At 35.7% G+C, this 22,649-nt stretch overlaps 1 protein-coding gene across 1 annotated transcript; it reads right to left on the reverse strand.

Moving 5' to 3' along the window:
• Nucleotides 1-22,415, reverse strand: LOC147410026 (anthranilate synthase beta subunit 1, chloroplastic-like). Its single transcript, XM_086432218.1, has 8 exons — nt 22,256-22,415; nt 21,980-22,146; nt 13,503-13,573; nt 13,240-13,277; nt 13,046-13,156; nt 12,716-12,815; nt 2,552-2,687; nt 1-195 (listed from the first exon to the last, which is right to left on the reverse strand). Exons 1-8 carry the CDS (start codon nt 22,353-22,355, stop codon nt 91-93), a joined length of 828 nt encoding a protein of 275 aa, XP_086288344.1. The 5' UTR covers nt 22,356-22,415; the 3' UTR covers nt 1-90.
• Between the last annotated feature and the right edge of the window lie 234 nt (nt 22,416-22,649).

The raw sequence follows: 22,649 nt of genomic DNA on the forward strand, positions 1-22,649 counted from the left end.
TAGAAGATAAATTTGTGAGAAACTGCCTTCACTTATTCCTTTATTCCAACATGATGTATAAGTTTATTACATCTATGTCATGTTCAAGCCTCATTTCTCAGACCCGCCCTCAAATTTTTCAACAAGTTTTATGAAATTGCCAACAATTGTCTTACCTTCAGTAGTTATAATGCTTTCCGGATGGAACTGAACCCCCTGCAATACAAGCATATAGTCAGTTATGAGTGTGCGGAAAAAATCGGAAAATGGTCCACAAGCATACTAAATATTACTAGAAGAGAATCCAATCATTAATAATAAATAGTAACCCAAATAATATGCTTTAGTATAGCAAGGAAGCTTTATGCCCCCCACAAGATAATGAGAGCATTGATCTCACATAATCATCACCACCACCAAAGTAATATCCCCAAATTTTGAGATGTTACATATTCATGTGGGTAGTTTCTTTAGCATATTGAGCCAATTGTAGTCAATGGGGTTGACTTATCATCAAAGCCTTAATCCCAAACAACAAATCATTTGTTCCTCCACCCAATTCAAATTGGGTATGCTCTCATCTATTGGACTTGTTTTTCAATGGAAGTATAATTCCCTTCTCTCAAGGCAATGTTGATGGTGCTTCAAGAGGCAACCGGGTGTTAGTGGAGGTGGTGGAAATCTTATGGATAATATTAGGGAAACTACGTACAGCTTTCATCCCATTTGTAATAATAATCTTATTTAGAAGCTGATTTTCTTTTAATTAGGGTCGAAAATTTGCGTTAAAGAGTTTTAATAGTAGGTAATTTACTATGTGCTCTTTTTTGTTTATGAGGTTTTAAGTTTAAGAACAAAGGCACCTATATAAAAGGGTTGTACAGAGTGGCATAGACTGTTTTTATAGAATTTCTGAAATTTCATTATAATTCTGCTAAAACTTTTGATCCCCCAAATTGAGATGTCTTATTTTTTTTTCCTTCCATTATAATTCTCAGTATTTGAATCTTTTCTTGTTGATCGTACTTCAGGGTCAATTTCAGAACTATAGATTACATTAGATTATTGCCATAACTTTATTATAGGTCCATTGGTTCATGGATGCTATTGATTATCAACTCTCACTTGTATGTTTTGATAAGAACTAATTTTCTAAGATGGACTGTTACATATAGGAACTCATAGATGTGGGAAATTCAGGAGCTAGTGCCAAAGCACCTGGTCACCCATTCCTCTTCCCGAGTTAAAGAGGAAATACAAGGAAATTTCAGAATAAAACATTATCCATGTCACCATCTATACAACCCGTTATATTTCTATTAAAACTTGTTAAAGCCCCATATTTGAGATTTCTTATTGTTCTTCTCAATATTTGAATCTTTTCCTTGTAGTTTGTACTTCAGGGTTAATCTCAGAGCCCTAGATTTCATTAGATTATTGTTCAAATTACTTGAATGTAGTGCAACACAAACCACATCTACATGAACTCAGGACATTTTTTTCCGTTTTATATATATATCCTTGAACACTTGAACAAAAAAAGAACTTCCTAGCAATAAAACAAACAGATAGTTTTAGTCCAAAGGATCTACAACTGCTATTCCCTTCAGTAAACCACATGTGCATTTCTTAAGAATGCCCAGAAATTAAAACTGTACCTAGAATTTTAAGACATTAAGGATAGATCCACACTAACTAGACTATCAGGCAACTCCAAAATATGGATAAGTAAGTGCCAATATCATCCAATTGATGTCCTTTGAACATTAAAAGACTCAAGATAAATTAGTTATAATTCAAGGAACTGGAGTGAACCTAGGACAATAGTCACCAAATTCTCCGACTTAAAGAAAAAATTGCAATTAAATCGTGACTTTTTTGCTTCACTGATTTAATCATGACATTTTCAATAAATCAAGAACTTCATGATAAATCGTGAAATTTGCGACTAAATCGGATTAAAACAAAAGATGAAATTGAAGTACAAGTAAGAGAAGATAACCTTGAAGATGATGATGACCATTTTATTGATGAAGCATTAGATAATGAGGATGACATTGAATATTTTTGTATTTTGAATAATATAAACCTTAAATATGTTGTGGACTTGTGATTACTTGTGCGGATGCAAGGATGATGATATCTATATGGGGGTTTGGTGATTTATTATTGTGGTTTAAATGAGATTTAATGAAACAATATGAGAACACCACCTAGTATGAACAATTACACAAACTTTACCCTAGTCTGATTTCTTTCCCTAATTTTTTTCTGAATTTTTCCCGATTTTATCGAATTTTCTGAAATTTTCCCTTGCCGATCTATTCCCGAATCCTGACTTGGTGACTATGCCTAGGACCACAAAATTGTTATCGTGAAGCTCAATCAATCCATGACTGAGATGATCATCACCATGCCTAATTACAAATGTGTTAATTTAAGGCCGCTGAGTTTTGGTTTCCAGTGCCATCAGATTTATTAAATATACTACAAATGCAATTTCACAGATCAAAAGGGTTGAAGTCGAAGCATATCTGAAGTTTAAAAAAAAAGGGAACAACAAGAATCATACCTGGAGATGCCTGTACTTCTTGTGACGAGCAGCCATTACCAACCCATCATCTGTCCAAGCTGTAATCTCCAGTACATCACTAGGAAAACTGTCATTATCGATCACAAGGCTGTGATATCTACCAGCAGTAAAAGGGCTGCCAAACAGAAACAGAAACAGTCAACCATACTAGGCATTATTAGTTTAATAAGAAAAATTCACTTAAAAAACAAAGTTTAACACATTGGATATAGTAATATGTGAAGAGAAGTTGCTTACATAAGTAACCAATTTATAGATTAGTCCTTTTGCCGAGTATTTCCCATCAAAACTAAAGGCAAGACTTCCGAATGAAAAGGAAGTCATTAAGGTAACTCCAAATAATTCCAAAATGGATTGGGAAATTATGCTATGCAGACTGCCATAGGAAGAGAACAAAGCCTGAGACAAAGTAGTTGAAACACGTAGTTCAAAGCTGCTAAATTTAGCAACTAATCTGGTGAAGGTTCCAGCCTAGAAATAAGGAAGTTGCGATATAAACTTCAACGTTTTTTCTTTTGCTAGGGAGCTTCAAGGGTGGTGATGATTTTTTTAATGGTAATCTTATAAAACATCCATTCTTGAACAAAATATTGTGAAATTTTCATATAAAGAGTTGATATTGCCACACCAACAATGTGCATTTCTTTGATGATTTATATAGGAATTGGTGAGGCACTAGTAGCTCTCTTTCATAAATTATATAATACGATTGATATGGAGTTAACAAACAAACATGGATATTATGAAGGCCGATTTTTGTGATTGACCTTGAGATTTAATTTTTAGCAAGATCATTCACCAATAAATCATAGAAATAATAGAAAAAATAACGAAAAAAAGAAAGAACACAAAAAGAATTTTTATGTGGTTTGGCAAACGTGCCTACGTCCACGGGCTCGGGGAGCCGTTTCACTATAGATCTCATAGTTACATAGCCTCCTCTCCCTTTATTTAATGACCTCTAGGCCTTTAAATAGAGAAACCCTAATTAGAGTCTTAACCCTAATCAAGTTACAATTGACCACATTACCCCTTATCTAAATTAATAATTATATAAAAAAGGAAGAAGAATCTTCTTAAATTGGAATTCTTCCTTAATAAGATAGAACTCTCTTCAAATTATATCACGTGTCCACCTCGAGATGCATGTTGATGGTGCGAATGGATGATCCGGATGAGAGATGATTTTATCCCTTCACATAGCCCCCTCTCGAAGGTAGAGATCGATGTATAGAGATCCGCCTTCGAGAAATACTTTTGACTTGATCGAGCACCATCGAACTAGTATGATTCTTGATCCCCCCGAGCTTATTTTTTGCAAAATATTCAACTCAGTTGGGCTTCCATAATAAGTAAATGTTTCAATAATAGGATTGACCGCAAGCTGGGTTTCGTTTCCGTAATGAGTCAAAACTTTAACCAATGATAGAAGAACCGACCGAAATCCCATATCGGGCTTGGATCCTAGAATGATCTAAGACTTTGATAAATAATAAAAGAACCGACCGAAATCCCAGATCGGGCTTGGATCCCCAAACGATCTAAGACTTTAATAAATAACCATAGAACCAACTGAAATCCTAGATCGGGCTTCGATCCCAAAATGATCCAAGACTTAAATAATAGAAGAACCGACCGAAGTCCCAAATCGAACTTGGATCCCAAAACGATTCAAGAATTTGATAAATAATAGAATAATCAACCATATTAGATTTCGCATTACTCATCTCATAGAGTGAAGTTTGGGTGAGTGAGGAACCGACCTTAGTAGGATTTCGTGCCACTCACCTCGTAGAATGACACTTGGATCCACTGGGGAACCGACCTTATTAGGATTTCGTGCCATTCACCTCATAGAGCGACACTCGGGTCCATTGGAGAACCGACCTTATTCGGATTTCGTGCCATGCACCTCATAGAGTGACACTCGGGTCCACAGGGGAACCGACCTTATTAGGATTTCGTGCCACCCACCTCATAGAATGACACTCGGGGCCATAGGGGAACCAACTTTATTAGGATTTCGTGCCACTCACCTCATAGAATGACACTCAAGTCCACGGGGGAATTGTCTTTATTAAGATTTCGCATCATTCACCTCATAGAGTGATGCTCGGGTCCAGAAGAAACTGACCTTCTTGCCTTAAAAAAATTTGTTGAATCGACCTGAAAAACTTAAATAAACGAAGATCACAAAGTTCATAAAATATAATCATTTATCTCGATGGGTTAGAATTATGGGATGAACCTCTCACCTTAACGAAGTCCCTAAACTCAATGAAGTTAGGTACGAGGTTAGCCCCCATACTACTTTTAAATCGAGCATCCTCAAGTAACAAATCGGTTCACATGAAACCCTTACTACGAGCTCGAACTAAGCCCCCAAACATACAACAATGAATTATAATTGAGCTACTTGACTCAGCGAAGTCTGTAGACTCGATTGAGTTGGACATAGAATTAGCACCCAAATTTTTTCTTTTGTCGAGATAACCAAACAAAACAAATTGGATCACATGGGATCCATCTTACGGGTCCACATGAAGCCCCCAAAGCAATCAATTGTTTTGGTACAATATATCGGTTAGATAGGTTAAGTTGATGATTTAGTAACCCAAGTCACTAAGTTGGTTTGGACTAAGCCTACCTTTTATTTTCCTAAATACTTTTACCAAGTAGATGTTCAACGCACATAAAAATAATCGATGTGTGTCAACACACCTAAAAACGTCCTACCAAATCTGATGTGTGCCACACAATTTAAGTTTACCTTTGAATTTAATATTACTTAATTTTAAAATCATAATATTTTATCCAATTCTCTAATGAAACAATAAAATATTTTGATACATCCAGATTGATGTATAAGCAAGTAATGAATCCAAACCATCCTATACAAGTTCTGTTTTCAGGCTAATGACTTTATACAATAAAAATAAAATCAATGTATATCAATCTTTGATGTGCAAGTGATATACCAAAATTTTACCATTTACGATAATATTAAACTAAAAGGTAAGTAAATACTTGGTACTAGGGTACTCCCATCTTCTTTCTTTCACTAGAATCAACCTGCCTTGGTTATTTGAAGGTCGCCTGAATCTGGGAGCCATTAAAGCCATATGGACATGGTGAACTTGGTTGCATCATTAAAAATCTGGCGATGTCTCTGCCCCTTTGATACCAAAAAGATCTCTGGTTTCTTTGCTTTGCTCGGCGTGTTAACATTTGAAGTTGCATTGGCATCAGCTACTGCCTTGGCAGCCAATCGTGCTCTCTTATCAAGCTGAATCAAACTTTGAGTGGCCAAGATTGCTTGTGGGACCAAATCATGAGAAACCATTGCATACAAACACCTTACTGCAACTGACACTGCATCCTTAACATCCCGTGAATTAAGAGGAGCCAACAGGCAATGCCTAAGAATTCTCAATACGAACAATTCTCGCTCCTTTAGAACCCCAGTTTGGCAAATTCTTCCCCAATCCCAAATCCGTTCGTCGTTTCCACTAATTCCTCAATCTCGTGATCCTCTCCAAAATCACCAATCTCAGATGCATTCACGTTTTTACTAATATTTCCATCAACATCAAATTCATTCCTGCAAGAACAATCCCTCTTGAATTTGAAAATAAATTCCCATTCAATCTGCTGAAACATCTGCAGAAGACCAAGAAAGGGTTAGTTCTTGCCCTAAGTCGGGCAGAATCCATGGAAGGTCTGTCTAACCTCTCTTCTATTTGTTCTTCTTCGTTGGAACTTGGGTATTGGGTAGTATTGCGTCGGTGGATGATTCGTTTAGCGATGCAGATGTCGACGAGAACGATGGCTGCAACACCAACAAAAAAGAAGAGAAAAGAGATTACGAGAGCCATGACGATGGCTCTGGGGATGAAAGAGAGGAGTTTAGTGTTTGGTTTTGATCATGTGTATCGTGGGCCCATAGAGATTGGATGAACTTCGGTTGTCGTTCATAATGGTGGTGGTAGGGTTGGAGATAAATTGAAGATAACGTTGTAGTTGATAATGTGATCGAACGACACTTCCATATTTGATGGAAAAAATAAAAATAAAAATAAACGAAGACCAACAAATGAAGAGGAAGGTTTTTTTTTTTTTTTTTCTTGTGCTCCAGTAACCCCCTTTACAGCACCTCACAACTCTTTTATATATATATATATATATATATATATATATATATATATATATATATATATATATATATATATATATATTGTGAATCCGTGATCCCCCCTTATGCACAAACCTATGTGCAAATTTGTCAAGTTGATCGTACTGATCTTGGGACAGCCCCCAATCCTCCAATCTTTGACTAAAATCTCAATCGTACCACATGGTTTTTTATGAGTGTTCTTGATCGATTCCCACGGACGGCGCCATTATGGACGCCGATTTTTGTGATTGACCTTGAGATTTAATTTTTAGCAAGATCATTTACCAATAAATCATTGAAATAATAGAAAAAATAACGAAAAAGAGAAAGAACACAAAAATTTTTTACGTGGTTCGGCAAACGTGACTACATCCACGGGCTCAAGGAGCCATTTTACTATAGATCTCACAGTTACATAGCCTCCTCTCCTATTTAATGACCTCTTGGCCTTTAAATAGAAAAATCCTAATTAGACTCTTAACCCTAATCAAGTTACAATTGACTACATTACCCCTTATCTAAATTAACAATTACATAAAAAAGGAAGAAGAATCTTCTTAAATTGGGATTCTTCCTTAATAAGACAGAACTCTCTTCAAATGATGCCTGTAGACATGAAATATTCACGATGAATCTCAATGCTACATTGTTTGGAGTCACCACCATTCTTTTTTGGAAATGTGTGTGAATGGGCACCCGAATCAATTTTTTTGAAAACCATTTTTTCTATGGCATTGTAGTAACTCTCATGTGTTGGAAAAGGCAAGGTCTACCTAAGATTTAGGTAAGGAGGTCCGGTTAGAGGATGGGGAAGGTGTTAGGCATCCCATCCTCTCCACCAAAGGTAGTTACCTTGCTTAGCCATTTTATTTTGTAAAAACTTAAGAAAATAATTACTAAAATGCATGAGAATGCATGATAAGAGTGGTGTGTGCATTGGAGTGAAATGTCCCTTTTTCAAGGGTTTTTTATTTCAAAGTGACATTAAGGGCATTCTATGGAAGAGAATGACCCATGTAGTCATATTAAATTTATGAATATGAATGTAGGCTTGAGCTTTTAGAAAGACTCCATGATGGAGTTCCCTTGAAGCCACAACCTTGATGCATGTATACATACTAGAAACTTAGTGTTTCACCCCATCAAGAGGGTGACACATTTCTTCATCATTGCCATGCACATGTGAGTGTGTGCATTGTGTACAATATGATGCATGAGATTGAGGTGAAAAAGGCTTCAACCCCCATCCTTTCGATCGAACCTTAGTCCAATTTACCGGGGATGGGAGAGGGTGTGCATTACATCCTAAGGGATTTCTAAAAAGAAAATAAAGTAGAGGGTTAGAAGAAGAAGATGCAAACTTTAAAATAAATAAACTACATTTTAACCCTACCTTGTCTCTTGGTGGTCTTGAACCTTGAGAGGTAGACTTGAGGATTGAATGAGATGGTTGAAGGTTGAGTGAGTTGAGATTAGAAGATGAGAGAATGAGTATAGATTTTGGTAGAGTTTTAGGTTGAGAGATGGGGGCTTGAGAGCATTCATTGTTCATAGAAAATGAGGGTATTTATAGAGTTTTTGGAGAACTTTTGGGGATAAAGTGGTCCAACCCTAAAAATAAAGAAAATGGACATGAGGTTTAGCTTATTTCTTTTTGGATTTTTCACTTGTATGAGGGTAAAGATGACATTTGTGAAGGAACCCTAAAATCATTCTTTGATCTTTGATTTTTTGGTAAATAGAGGTGAGAGAACAAAAAATACTTTTGGAAGGGTGAATAAGGGAGTGACATGTGTAAAGGTGGAGTGGTAAGTAAAAAGTAGACCTTGGTTCATTTGTAAATAACACATAAAGCAAGGGTAGAAGTATATTTTTGAAATGGACCAATGGGAGAACAAAAGTACTTTTGAGAGGGTGAGTAGGAGAATGACATGTGTAAAGGTGAAATGGTAGGTGAAAAGTAGACTTTGATTCATTTGTAAATAACACATAAAGCAAGGGGTGGAAATATAATTTTGAAATGGACTAATGGGAGAACTTCATATATGTACTTGAAGATTCTCACCTTTTGAGAGTATGATTGGAAGGTCTCTAAACTTTATGAATTATTACCAAAGACCAAAGTATCTTTTTGGTTTGACCACACCTTTTGAGAAGGGCATTATTGAGTTTTCACAAAGGGGGAGTTGACCCTCTAATTAGATAATGCATTGAGTATTGAGGGCTTATGGGAGATGAACATGGGTCACCTTTTGAAGAGATGTGAGAGAATGGGCTTGGTATGGGGCTTAGAAAATGGGCTTTGTCTTGGGCTTAAAAATGGATTTGGTTAAGAAGTGAACTATGGTTAAGGTATAGGTGATGGATCGATTAATGATGAAGGGATATGGATCCGGGTTGCTTCATGATAGGAGGTAGGAAATTAGATTGGATTAGCGACAAGGTTGAGCATACAAAATTATGACATGATGCATGTATGTATATATGCATGAAAATGATGCCAAGTGGCAATGCGGATCCGTCGAAAATCTTGAGTTCTAAATCGGAATCAATTCGAGAAAATTTGGATTTTCCTACGGGTTCGTGCAAATTGGGGTGTCTACAGATGCCACGTGTCCACCCCGAGATGCGCATTGATGGTGCGAATGGACGATCCGGATGGAGACGATTTTATCCCTCCACAGACACATATATCATATTAGTTGTGGATCTTTCTTCATTACACAAAGGCTTCCTTTTGTATCCTACTTGCCATATGCTAATTGCTAGATTTCAAATCTACATAGGCAAAACCTATATGATTTCTTTATATAAAAATAAGTGGCATAACCTAGCTTAATATGGAAACACTAGCAAATGATTTTTTTTTCCTTAAAATGAATTGTGTATTGCATAGAATATACATAAAAAACGGGGCGAATTACTATCAAAAAGATACATGCAGAATTAGTTATAAAGAACTTTACTACCCAACCGAACAAATTAGAGGCCTAGGCAATATCCTACTGTAGATGTAAAATCTCGGATGCCACCGATTCCTCGAGATTTACCCCTAACAATCGAACTTCATTGTTATCGATGCACATGAACAATCAAAATCATAAAGAAAAATAATTTTAAAAAAAGAAAAAAAAAAGATGAGACAAAACGCAGATTTTGTTCACAGGATTTGTCCCAAAGTCGAACTACATTCCTGAGCTCCGAGGAGCCATTCCACTATTCTTGAAGCCTTCCACGATTTACAAAAACTCCTCCCCCCATCTTGATAAAGGAAAAGATGAAACTAAACCCTAATGGAATGAGTCAATATTCTCCCCCCCTCCAATCAAGGGATTCTCAATCAATTATTTAAATTTATCATTATCCAAAAATACAGATTCCCTAGGAGACTTTCTATTTCTAGATAAGATTACATTTTTAACTAAATAAAATCTAATTCAAAATATACCAACTGATGCCTCGAGATGTGTATTAATATGTTATGTGATCGATGATTGATATTCACTTTATTTACGTCATGTGTCCTGTACCAATTTTTACCCACTCAGTTAACCCCCTCTCGTAGGTGGAGATTGGTGAGGCCGAGATTCACTTACGAGAATATTACGTTACTCTCGTATTGTCAATTTACATTATGAAAATCTTGTCCCCTTATCTTCCTTTGATGAGGTGATGGTCCCTCGGGACTCTGTGGTCACTCATGGCCTTTTTAGTCACTTAGGGCAGAGCAGTCACTTGGGACATTGGTCATTCAAGGCCCCCATCGTTTCATAATAGAGTTTTCACTCAAGACATTATTAATTCAAGACCCTTAAGCTACTCAAGGTTGTTTTCTCACTATAAATATCTTAGCCACTCATGACCCCTATCTACTCAGGACTGCTTTACCATTCAAGATAGAAACTTAGTCAATCTAGACCCATCACCACTTAGGATGGCTTTGCATTCAGGGCAAAAACTTTATCGTTTGGGATCCTCTAAGAATGTGGATCGGACTTCTTCGAAGAGTCTATTTTGCTGAGTGTTTTCCCTACACCCTGCATCTCTTAAGCAATACCAACAAAAAAAAAGAATATGCACGAAATATAACATGGCCATTAGCACCCGAGCAATTAAGTGACTTGATATTATACATCGGTTGACTCGGTTAAGCAGACAATTAAGTAACCCAACTCACCAAGTTGGGTTTGGATTAAGCCTCCCTTTTATTTTCCTAACTGCTTTTACCACGTAAGTGTTCAATGCACATCAAAAAATCGATGTGTACTTGTGTGAGTAAAAAGTGGTATAGGACGCATGACGTACATAAAGTGAATATCGACGATCGATCACATGGCAGATTTAATATGTATCTCGAGGCATCGGTTGGTATATTTTGAATTAGATTTTATTTAATTAAAAATATAATCTAATCTAGAAATAGAAAGTCTCGTAGGGAATCTATATTTTTGGATAATGATAGATTTGAATAATTGATTGAAAATCCCTTAATTGGGGGGAGATTGAATAATTCCATTAGGGTTTAGTTTCATTTTTTTCTATATCAAGAGGGGGGACTATCATGTAAAATGGAGGAAGAGTTTTTGTAAATCAGGGAAGACTTCAAGAATGGTGGAAGGGCTCTTCGGAATTTAAGGATGTAGTTCGATTTTGAGACGATTTCCATGAACAAATCCTAAATTTTGTCTCATCTTATTTTTCCTTTTTTGCTTTGATTATTTTTCTTTACGATTTAGAACGTTTGCGTGCATCGATAACAATGAAGATCAATTGTTAGTAGTAAATCTCGAAAAATCAACGACATCCAAAATTTTACCTCTACACCTACCATCTAGAGGCAAAATTTATAAGAGTGTAGATTCCTAAATTTCATCATATAGGCCAACAAATAGAAGGCTGTTGCCATGACATTCATAGCAACTTCACATACTCGATCCATTAAAAAAAAACTTCACATACTTCACTTGTCTTAGAAAACTCTTTTGTTTTTCTTTTTTCAAATAGTCCAACATCCAATAAATAGCAAAAGGAAGGATGTCCCACAAAATGGTACCCGTAGTGGAAAAAATCCATATGCGAGCCTTAAACCATCTTTTGCACTCTCTTAGCTAAAACACAAAGTAAACTCAACCAATGAAAGAATTCTTTCCACACCTTGTCTGTAACATGCATTAATAGACGATCCATGGATTTACAGCTGTCCACACAAAGGACACCCTAGTAGGAATTAAAGCTCTCCATATGATATGGTCAAGAAAGGAGAAGGAAAACTTAGATTGAAAAGATAGAGACATCCTGGGCTCTACTTCATGATCTTTCATCCTCCAAGCATCCACCACTAAAGCCTTAGCAAGCCTACAAAGAGGCTGCTCAAAATGTCCCCACTCCACAAATAAATTATATTCCCTCTAATGCCCAACCTCAACTAATCCACTGTTTCCACCACCATGCACCCAGGTGCATCGGTGTTTGAGAAATAGCATAAATACATAATCAATGTCACAAAATAGATCTTAGACTACCAAATCATTTCCACCATAGACACATGATTACTGTTTAATTGCATTATGAATTTTCCTTTTTTTTACTTGTAGCAAGTATGTTAAAAAAAAAAAAAAAAATGAGGCTGTCCTATTTCTGACCAAATACCCAAAGCACAAGAAAGATGCACCATGGGCCCAATTCCCAACAAATAACTAAAATACAAGCATGTTGGACTTCTAGGAATCAATCTACTGACATGTTTTAGCAAATAAATAGTGAATAGCCCCTTGATGTCCAAACCTTCTAAAGAAAATATATCACTCATTTGATAACACGAAAGATTAATGCACCAACGTTAGCACGCTCCTCATTCTTAAAACATAAAATTGAATAGCTTATCAGTGAATCTAGGAGTTGGACTTAAGTATATGTAACCATATTCTGACTAGAGGTAACTGGAGTTTGTAAAAGGAAATAAAACCTACTTTGGTAATCCAGCAAGCAAGCCATCTTCACCCTTCTCGTCATAATATACAAGGGAACTTTTTCCATGCACCACCCCAAAAGGAGAGCGCACAATCTTTCCTGCAAAACAATGAGGACTGTAATCATAAAAACACAACTCCCTCTCCTATAAACTTCAATACATCTACACCATAAAAGATAATTAATTGCGCTAACTTGACAGTTAAGAAAAGTAATTGTATTTTAGCTTAGGTTATGCAAAAGATCTGATATAGAATTAGACTTGAATTAACAAATGAAAGAGATATGAAGAATGAAAGAATTAAAGGGATCCAAGCACAAAGACTCACCTCCAAAAGCCTCCCCCATGCATTGTAATCCCATGCACACGCCAAGTAAAGGAACGATAGGACCAAGTTCCAAAACGGTTTGCAATGATATCCCTGAATCTTGAGGGGTGCCTATAAAAAGAAAAATTTTAAATTCTAAAACACTAAAGGTTTTTAATATCACTAAATACTCGCATAGCATCAAAATCTCTCACCTGGTCCTGGGGATATAAGTATTCCCCTTGGATTTCTCCTATAAAAACAACAAAATAAAGTTGTCTACATCAAAAAAAATTTACAAAGAAGCAAAATTATATTTACAAGAGACTCAAAGAGTAAAGAGAATTTCTATTACAAATTCTTTAGCAATCATGCAAGATCGAACCATGGGCCATGCCCATGTGGTGATGCCACATCATAATAGCACATGCATGAAATAGCTAGTAGCACTTTACCTGCTAGAAAGAGAAATCCTTACCTTCTTAATTCCTCTACACTGAGTTCATCGTTCCGATAGACTTCAAAGTCACAGCCCAGCTCCCCCATATACTTGAAATTTGCAAAGGGTAGAAGATTTAGGAAAGCTTCTTTGATTTAAGGACATAAATCTTAGAATAGAAAAACAAAGAGTAACAAAAAACCCATTGTGCAATAGTTCTTAACAAGTAAACAAATTTCAAAACACATGTAGCCACTGATTTTTGAGAAATCACAAAAACCAATAAACCACATAATTCTCATTTTTCAAATAGATAAAGAGATTTCGAAAATAATGAGATAAGAAGAAATAGCAAGAAGAGGTCAAGTGACTATCCCAAGATAAAAAACCAAACATCATACCCTAATGGACGAAAGAATTCCAAAAAAAAAAAAAATGAAATTAGAAGAAAAATATCTCAATTGTTGGTATATGATCATTATCATCACCACCTCCATTGAAGTTCAAAGTTCATTATATAGAATAGAGAAGACATGCATTCCCAAATATCATTTAAAGCAAAATAAAATTATTCTCAGAAAATTATTTATTGTAAATTTGTAACGACACACAATTATTCTTTATCCTATGCACCTTTACCCTTTTTCACCGAAGACGAAAGAATCATCTTCCAAGCTGAGAAAGACCTAAATTTCCATTAGATTCAATTCTAAGCTTGCTTTCTAGAGAATTATTTATTGTAATGATACACTCCAAATCTCTTCAAAGGAGTGAAAGTATTTGAAGTACGAACAACATGGATGTTTATTGTCCCAACCATTCTTGTTAGTCCAGAAAAAAAATAGGAAAGGGAGTGATTTATAACAAAGTTCCTTGTTACTAATTACTAGAAGAATTAATTTATCTACTAAAATATCATCTGTTTCTACCCATGATCTCAACACCACAATTCCATTTCTTTCTATAATGGAGTAAATGGGCTTCTAAATGCGGAATTTCATTAGCCATCCTTTTCTAGAGCTTCTTCCCCTATCTCTTCCCACTGGTACCATGGAGCCTGATTGATCTATTTTGGACACCTACATAGTGTGATTTTCCATGGCATGCCAGCCCTTCAATGAATTGTACATTTCTTCAAAATTTCAGCCACAAAAAATTTAAAAATTTATATTTTTAAATTAGAAAAAAGGAAAAAAAAAGAAAAGAAAAAGGAAAGAACCATATTCCTCTTTTTGCCATGTGGGTTGTCAGCTTGCAAATGGGATGAAATTACTTGTATGCTGCCAAAGAAGTGGGGTTTTAGTGCATGTGACCAGCCCAAACAACCAAACCAACTCTTTCCATCTTATCCCCCGTTTCTATCCATAATTCTGGCGTCACAATTCACAATCCACTTGTCTAAATAGCAGAGAAAAATGGGCTTCTAAATATGGTATTATCATTAGTGATCCTTTTGTAACACTTCTTCCCCTATGACCTTTCCTATTGGTACTAGTGAAGCAGGATTGACTTATTTTGGATACCTATGTTGGAGTGTTACATCTCATATTGAAAGCATGGAATTAAAAAGGAAAGAAGAAAGACTTAAAGTAGAAAGAAAGTTAGTAGAGAAGAGTTAGTTATTTCAATTAGAAAAGAAGAGTTTGTTAGTTAGTTAGAATAGTTAGTTATTTTACTTAGAAGAGTTTGTTAGTTAGTTAGAAGAGTTTGTTATTTTAGTTTATTATGTTATTGTACTATTGATGTATTATAAATAGGACTCAAGTCTAATGTAAATTCATCAATTACAATTCGTAGTTTACCAAGTTCTCTTTGCTTTCTCTGTTTTTTGATACTTTTTCTTCACCAAGTTCAGATTCATCTGATTTTCAATATGGTATCAGATTGAAAACCTAAAGCTTCCGCAATCTAAATCGATTGATTTTTTTTTTTAATTTTTGCCTTGCGAAATTCTGCTCTAGAATTCTTGCATCGATTATCTTCAAGTTTCTTGCATTTTCTTGAACAAATTCTTGAAAATGAGTTCTGGTGATTCTCTTCTTGTCAATCCCTCTCCTGTCAATCCTTTAGATGACTCATCGAGTCCTTATTACCTACATCCAAACAACAATCCTGGTGCTTTGTTAGTATCAGAAATCTTTAATGGCGAGAACTATGTTGCATGGAGTCATTCGATCATTATTGCATTGACAGTCAAGAACAAGGTACAATTTATAGATGGTTCAATTGTTTCTCCCTCTACTGATCAACTTGTTAAGCACACCGCATGGTTAAGAGCAAATAATCTGGTTCTTTCTTGGTTGATGAATTATATTTCAAAAGAAATACGAAATAGCTTGTTGTTTGTGATATCTGCTATTGATCTTTGGAGTGAGCTTAAAGCAAGATATCTCAGGAGTGATGGACCAAGGGCTTTCCATCTTGAGAAATCTTTGAGTTGCATCAATCAAGGTGCTTTTTCTGTTATTGAATATTCTAGTACCTTTAAGACCCTTTGGGACGAGTACATTAACTATAGGCCATTTCCAGCATGCACATGTGGCAAGCTGGCAATATGCACTTGTGAAACTTTCAACTTTCTACAAATCAGACAGCAATCTGATTATGTACTCAAATTCTTGGTGGGGCTAAATGATTCTTATTCCTCTATCAGAAGCCAGTTGCTGCTAATGGTTCCCTTACCAAGCATGTCCAAGGTTCTCTCTATTGCTTCAAGAAGAAAGTCAGAGGCAGCTTACAAATTCTGCTACATATAATAAGACTCATGCTTTGGTGGCAAAACAATTCAATCAGTAGATAATGGAGATCGAGTTGCTGTTTCCAAGTCTTCTCAAGAACCATTGCTTCTGAATGCCCAAACAAAAGGGTTATGGTTGTATTGGCAAACGGAGACATTGAAAGTGCTAGTTCAAGTGACAACGAGATGCCTCCATTAGAGGATTGTTTTGATGTTGAAGTAGAAGAGCCTGTGCATGGTGATTTACTTGTCACCAGGAGAGCTTTGAGTACACAGCCTAAGGATGAAGGAGATGAGGAGCAACGTGAGCATATTTTTCACACAAGATGCCACGTGAAGGATAAAGTCTGTACATTGATTATTGATAGTGGGAGTTGTACCAATGTTGCTAGTACCTTGTTGGTAGAGAAGTTGAATTTGAAATGACAGAAACATCCTAAACCGTATAAGCTACAATGGTTGAATGATTGTGGAGAAGTGAAGGTAAACAAGCAAGTTCGGGTTCCTTTCTCAATAGGCAAGTATGTGGATGAGGTTATTTGTGATGTGGCACCGATGCATGCTGGTCATATATTGCTCGGTCGACCGTGGCAATTTGATAGGAGAGTGTCGCATGATGGGTATAAAAACCGTTATTATTTTGTAATGAACAATCGAAAAATTGTATTAGCCCCTCTCAAACCTTTGCAAGCTTATGAAGACCAAGTTAGGATAGCAAGTGAGTGCAAAAAGAGAGAGAAACAAAAGTGTGAGCAAAAAGGAGAGTAAAGTGAGCAACATGAAGATAAGAATAAAGTACTGAGTGTGTTTGCTGACAAACATGATGTTAAAAGTGTAATGATAGTAAGACTACAAGTTCTAGTTCTTATGTACAAAGATGTTTATTTTTCCACTATCGATCTTAACTTATCTTTGCCTAGTGTTGTTGTGTCTTTATTGCAGGATTTTGAGGATCTTTTTTCCGAGGAGATTCCACATGATTTACCTCCTTTAAGAGGAATTGAGCACCAAATAGACTTCATACCTGGTTCTGTTATACCAAATAGACCTGCTTATAGAGCTAATCCCGAGGAAACAAAGGAGATACAGAGGCAAGTGGATGAACTATTGCAGAAGGGATTTGTAAGGGAAAGTCTCAGCCTATGTTCGGTTCCTGTTCTCTTAGTACCAAAGAAAGATGGAACATGGCGCATGTGTGTGGATTGTCGAGCTATTTATAAGATAACGGTAAAATATAGGCATCCTATCCCTAGGTTAGATGATATGTTTGATGAATTGCATGGCTCTCATTTATTTTCTAAAATTGATCTAAAGAATGGGTATTATCAGATTCGCATGAAAGAGGGAGATGAATAGAAAACTGCATTTAAAACTAGATATGGGTTGTATGAATGGTTAGTAATGCCATTCGGTTTAACTAACGCACCCAGTACATTCATGAGATTAATGAACCATGTCTTGCATGCTTTCATGGGAAAATTTGTGGTAGTTTACTTTGATGATATTTTAGTCTATAGCAAAAATGTTGATGACCATGTGAAGCATTTGCATACTGTATTTAGTGTGTTAAGAGAACACCAATTATATGTTAATCTTAAGAAATGCACATTTTGTATGAAATATGTTGTGTTTCTTGGATTTGTTGTTAGTTCGCAGGGAATTAGTGTTGATGAGGAAAAGGTAAGGGCAATAAAGGATTGGCCTACACCTAAGAATGCGAACGAGGTAAGAAGTTTCCATGGTTTAGCAAATTTTTATCGAAGGTTTGTTAAGGATTTTAGTTCTATTGCTGCACCTTTGAATGAACTTGTTAAAAAGAATGTTGTTTTTAATTGGGTTAATGTGCACTTCGGAGATATCAAAGTTTCATCAAGGATGGTCAACTATCTTTTTATGCAAAAGATCAATTTGAATGCAAGGGTTAATTGGGAATTTTTATGTTTTAATTGTCCTTAGTTTGAATTCTTTATTTCCTAAGGACTAATTAGACTTTCTTTATTTTTCCAAGGACTAATTAGAATTAATCTTGATTTAATTTGTCTATAAAAAGACACCTCATTTTGTAATTGGGACATAATTGATAATTTACATCTTATGAGATTTTGAAATTTATTCAAAGAAACTTTAGTTTTGTTTCATGTTTTCTTTATGGGTTCTTTATGAGTTTTCATTCGAGTTCTTGAAGAAAAGACATGACTCTTCGACTTATCAAGGAAGTGATCAATCCTTGTAGTGTCATTAGATTGAGGTTTCAAGGACTTAGTTTCCTTGGGGTTTTAGTCCGATCAATATTTTAATTTGTTTTAAAACAATCGAGAACGTTCGAAGCCTTCGAATAAAAGGGTTCCTAGAAGAGATCATCAAGAGAAGGTCTTAATCCAAGAAGGTTCACATCAGTAGAATTACCAGCCAAAGTCTTTCAAGGACAAACCAAAGAAATCTGCCTTACACCGTACTCATTGTGGTTATAATGGTTACATAGTGGACAAATGTTTCCAACTCCATGGTTATCCCCCTAGCTGGAATGGACCAAAGGGAAAAAGAAATGTGGCTTCTGCTCATGCTGCTATTACAACTCCAAAGGTCTACAATCAAAAATAGTAATGAGCAACAAAAGTTTTGTTTCACTCCAAAAGAATTTAATAAACTAATGGCACTTGCAAATTCAGCATCGCCCAATTCTTCCAATCAGAATAATGTCCATCCAGTTGTTATCCTTGTCACCACCTCTCACTTTTCTGGTAATGTGCAACCTCTACTTAAACCAACTTTATTTTCTTGTAATTCTGTTGCTTCTAAGCCAAATTTCAATTTATATTGGATTCTTGGCACGGGTGTCATAAACCATATGATATGTTCACCACTTTTATACCATTCTACACCTAAACCAATTAATGCATCCATAAATCTTCTTAATGGTACTACAGTTCCAGCTACACACATTGGTACTGTATGTCTCTCAGATACCTTATTTTCACATAATGTCTTGTGTGTTCCTCATTTTTAATTCAATCTATTATCTGTTTCCAAACTCACTAAACAATATAATCTTTCTCTTATCTTTACTGCTTCCCATTGCCTTTCACAGGCCAGTAAATGGAGAAGATGATTGGGATTGCTCTTGACAAAGAAGGACTTTACCATCTGACTCAAGCTTCATCAAAAGCTATAACCTGCAATTCATTTCAGTTTAATTCTGTACCTTTTGCTTTATCCTCTACTCACAAACAATTAGATATATGGCATTGTAGATTAGGACATGTATCTAGTTCAAGATTACCTTCCCTCAAACATATTGACTCTACTATCACTCTTGATTGTACAAATGTTTGTGACATATGTCCTTTAGCAAAGTAAAGAAGGCTTCCTTTTTTTGTATCACAAAGTAATTCTAATAAAAGTTTTAATTTGATCCATTGTGATATATGGGGTCCTTTTGGCACTATTTCTTATTCTGGTTTTAGATATTTTTTAACTATAGTTGATGACTTCACAAGGTGTACTTGGGTATACATGATTAAAGTTAAATCAGAAGTGTCATCTTTTATCAAAACTTTCTGTAAAATGATAGCAAACCAATTTTCTTCTTTTGTCAAAGCTATAAGGTCTGATAATGGACTAGAATTCTTACTCACAAAATTTTATCATAAATATGGTATTTTGCATCAGCGAAGTTGTTTAGAAACTCCACAACAAAATGGTGTTGTGGAGAGAAAACATCAACATCTACTAAGCACTGTTAGAGCCTTAATGTTTCAAGCAAATCTACCATTAATTTTTTGGAGTGACTGTGTGCTTACTGCAGCACACATAATCAATAGAATTCCTACTAGTCTACTTCAAAATAAAATAAAGACTTAGGACAGCTGAAATACTTTCTTGGCTTGGAAGTTGCAAGGTCCAAAAATATCTCATTATGCCAAAGAAAGTATATACTTGACATATTTGAAGACACTGGTTTAACTGGATCAAAACCTGCTGTCTTCCCTATGAAATCTACCCTCAAGTTATCAGCAAATGATACCAATTTATATGACGATCCATCAAGTTATCGAAGACTTATTGGCAGATTACTTTACTTAACTCTCACTAGGCCTGACTTAGCCTATTTTGTACAAGTGCTCAACCAATTTTTAGTAAAACCTGTTGTTAATCACCATCAAGCAGCCATTCGAGTATTGAGATATCTAAAGGCCACACTAGGGCAAGGTCTCTTCTTTCCATCCTCATCAGATTTTCAATTAAAGGGTTTTTCAGATAGTGATTGAGCAGGTTGTGTAGATACTCGAAGGAGTGTCACTAGTTTTGCAATTTTTCTTGGCAACTCATTCATTTCATGGAAATCAAAGAAACAAGTCACAATCAATCGATCATCTGTAGAGGCAGAGTACCGAGCCCTTGCAACTACAACATGAGAATTTCAATGGCTTTTGTATGCCTTACAAGACCTGGATATCGATCATTCACAATCAGTTTTGCTATATATGACAGTAAATCAACAATGTCCATAGCCACAAATCCAGTTCAGCATGAGCGAACAAAGCATATCCAGATTGATTGCCATCTTATTAGATAAAAATTGCAGCAGCATGTTATTAAACTCTTCCATATTCCATCGAGATTACAGCTAGTAGACATATTTACAAAGCCCCTCGGATCTCTACCTATTCATCATAATCTTCGCAAGATGAACATCATTAACATCCATGATCATCTTGATGGGGGGTGTTGGAGTGTTACATCTCATATTGAAAGCATGAAATTAAAAAGGAAAGAAGAAAGACTTAAAGTAGAAAGAAAGTTAGAAGAGAAGAGTTTGTTAGTTAGTTAGAAGAGTTAGTTATTTCAGTTAGAAAAGTTTGTTAGTTAGTTAGAAGAGTTAGTTATTTCAGTTTATTCTGTTATTGTACTATTGATGTATTATAAATAGGACTCAAGTCTAATGTAAATTCATCAATTATAATTCAGTAGTTTACCAAGTTCTCTTTGCTTTCTCTGTTTTCGATACTTTTTCTTCACCAAGTTCAGATTCATCTGATTTTCAACAACCTATATAACGCAATTTTCCACTTCATGCCAATATCCCGAACTTGACTTGTATGCTTTCCCCCACAATTTCATCCCGTCAAAACATTCCAATCTTAAATAGAAAAAAAGGCAAGAAAAATGTTCTCTTTTTTTTTCCCATTTGGCAGCTGGCTACTGGGCTGAAATTACTCATACATTGCTAAAATGATGGGGTTTTCGGTTTTATTGTATGTCACCAGCACTAATGATCAAGCCAACTCTACTATTTCATGAGTATTTTTTTGCTCACAGAATTTCTTGTCACAGAGCTTACAGGCACTTTTGCCCCTGCCACATCAAGCCTAACGAGGGTAATTTTGTAAATTGGGGATGCCATTTAATACATGCGGGCTCATGTGATTGGTGGATCCCGGATTCCATGAGCACTGTAACCAAAAATCCTGTGAGAAAATTTTTTTTTCCCACAAGATTTAGGTTACAATGTTGCACATCATTTCCAAAAACCACCTTAGAGTGTCCTAAAATGAAGAAGTATTGATGTATGTTTCGAGACTGTTGATTTAAGCCCAATTCTCATACAAACAATATAATCCAGAATCAATCCAAAAGACTTAGAAATGTTCTAAAAACATCAATCAGAAAATCAAAACAGAAGCCAAAGCAATAAACCAATAAAATCGGAACTTAAAAAAGATAAATGCATGCGAATTATAATATGATCAAAAGGAAAAAAATCGAAAAAAGAAAAAACCTGGCAAAGATTATAAGTAAAACTGTCATAATTATCGATGACAATGATCGGATTTTCAACTTTCTTATCTAAAACCGAAACCCTAGTATTATCCACCCCTGTCACTGCCGATGCTTTCAGGACGAAAGAAGATCTCTTTCGGACCAAAAATCGTTCAAAACGAACTCCTGCAGATTAGGAAGAGATTTCAGACAAAGAATCACATGTATTAAAGAGATAAAAATCGAAGATTATCACGAAAAAAATCAAATATTGATGAAAGATTCCCAATCTTACTTGCAGGAGAAGAGAGAATTCTAGGGTTTGTTAGGGTTCCAGAAAATAGAGAACGTTTTGGCTCGACGACCGGGCTTCGAGAGAGTAGCGAAGCGGCCATGGTGTGACAGAAGAACACAGACGGACAAGCTCAGCTCATAAGGCAAGGAAACAAAATGCTAGTTATTATTATAGGCACGTGTATAAGTCGATTTGCATTTTAAAAAACCGGACCAAATCTGTGGTGCCTCGGATTGATCTCATTGAGTTTGGTTTGACTCAATGCCAACTTTGACATTCTCTTAAATACTAACGCTGTGTTTGGATTGAGGGAAGGAGAGGGAAGAGAAACTCATTAAGGGAAGGGAAGGGAAGGGAAGGGAAGACTAGTTTCTCTTCACCCTGTTTAGATTGA

The sequence above is a fragment of the Akebia trifoliata genome, chromosome 2 (genome assembly GCF_017979445.1).
Source record: "Akebia trifoliata isolate Shusen 1 chromosome 2, ASM1797944v1, whole genome shotgun sequence".
Classification (NCBI taxonomy): Eukaryota; Viridiplantae; Streptophyta; class Magnoliopsida; order Ranunculales; family Lardizabalaceae; genus Akebia; species Akebia trifoliata.

What these genes read in the sequence shown, in the direction of transcription:
- LOC147410026 (XM_086432218.1), bottom strand. Translation starts at nt 22,355, where the DNA reads ATGGCCGCTTCGCTACTCTCTCGAAGCCCGGTCGTCGAGCCAAAACGT. An exon ending in AGTGTAGAGGAATTAAGAAG is followed by an intron (nt 13,278 to 13,502) that starts GTAAGGATTTCT and finishes TTGTTTTTATAG; the next exon opens with GAGAAATCCAAGGGGAATAC. An exon ending in ACTTATATCCCCAGGACCAG is followed by an intron (nt 13,157 to 13,239) that starts GTGAGAGATTTT and finishes TTCTTTTTATAG; the next exon opens with GCACCCCTCAAGATTCAGGG.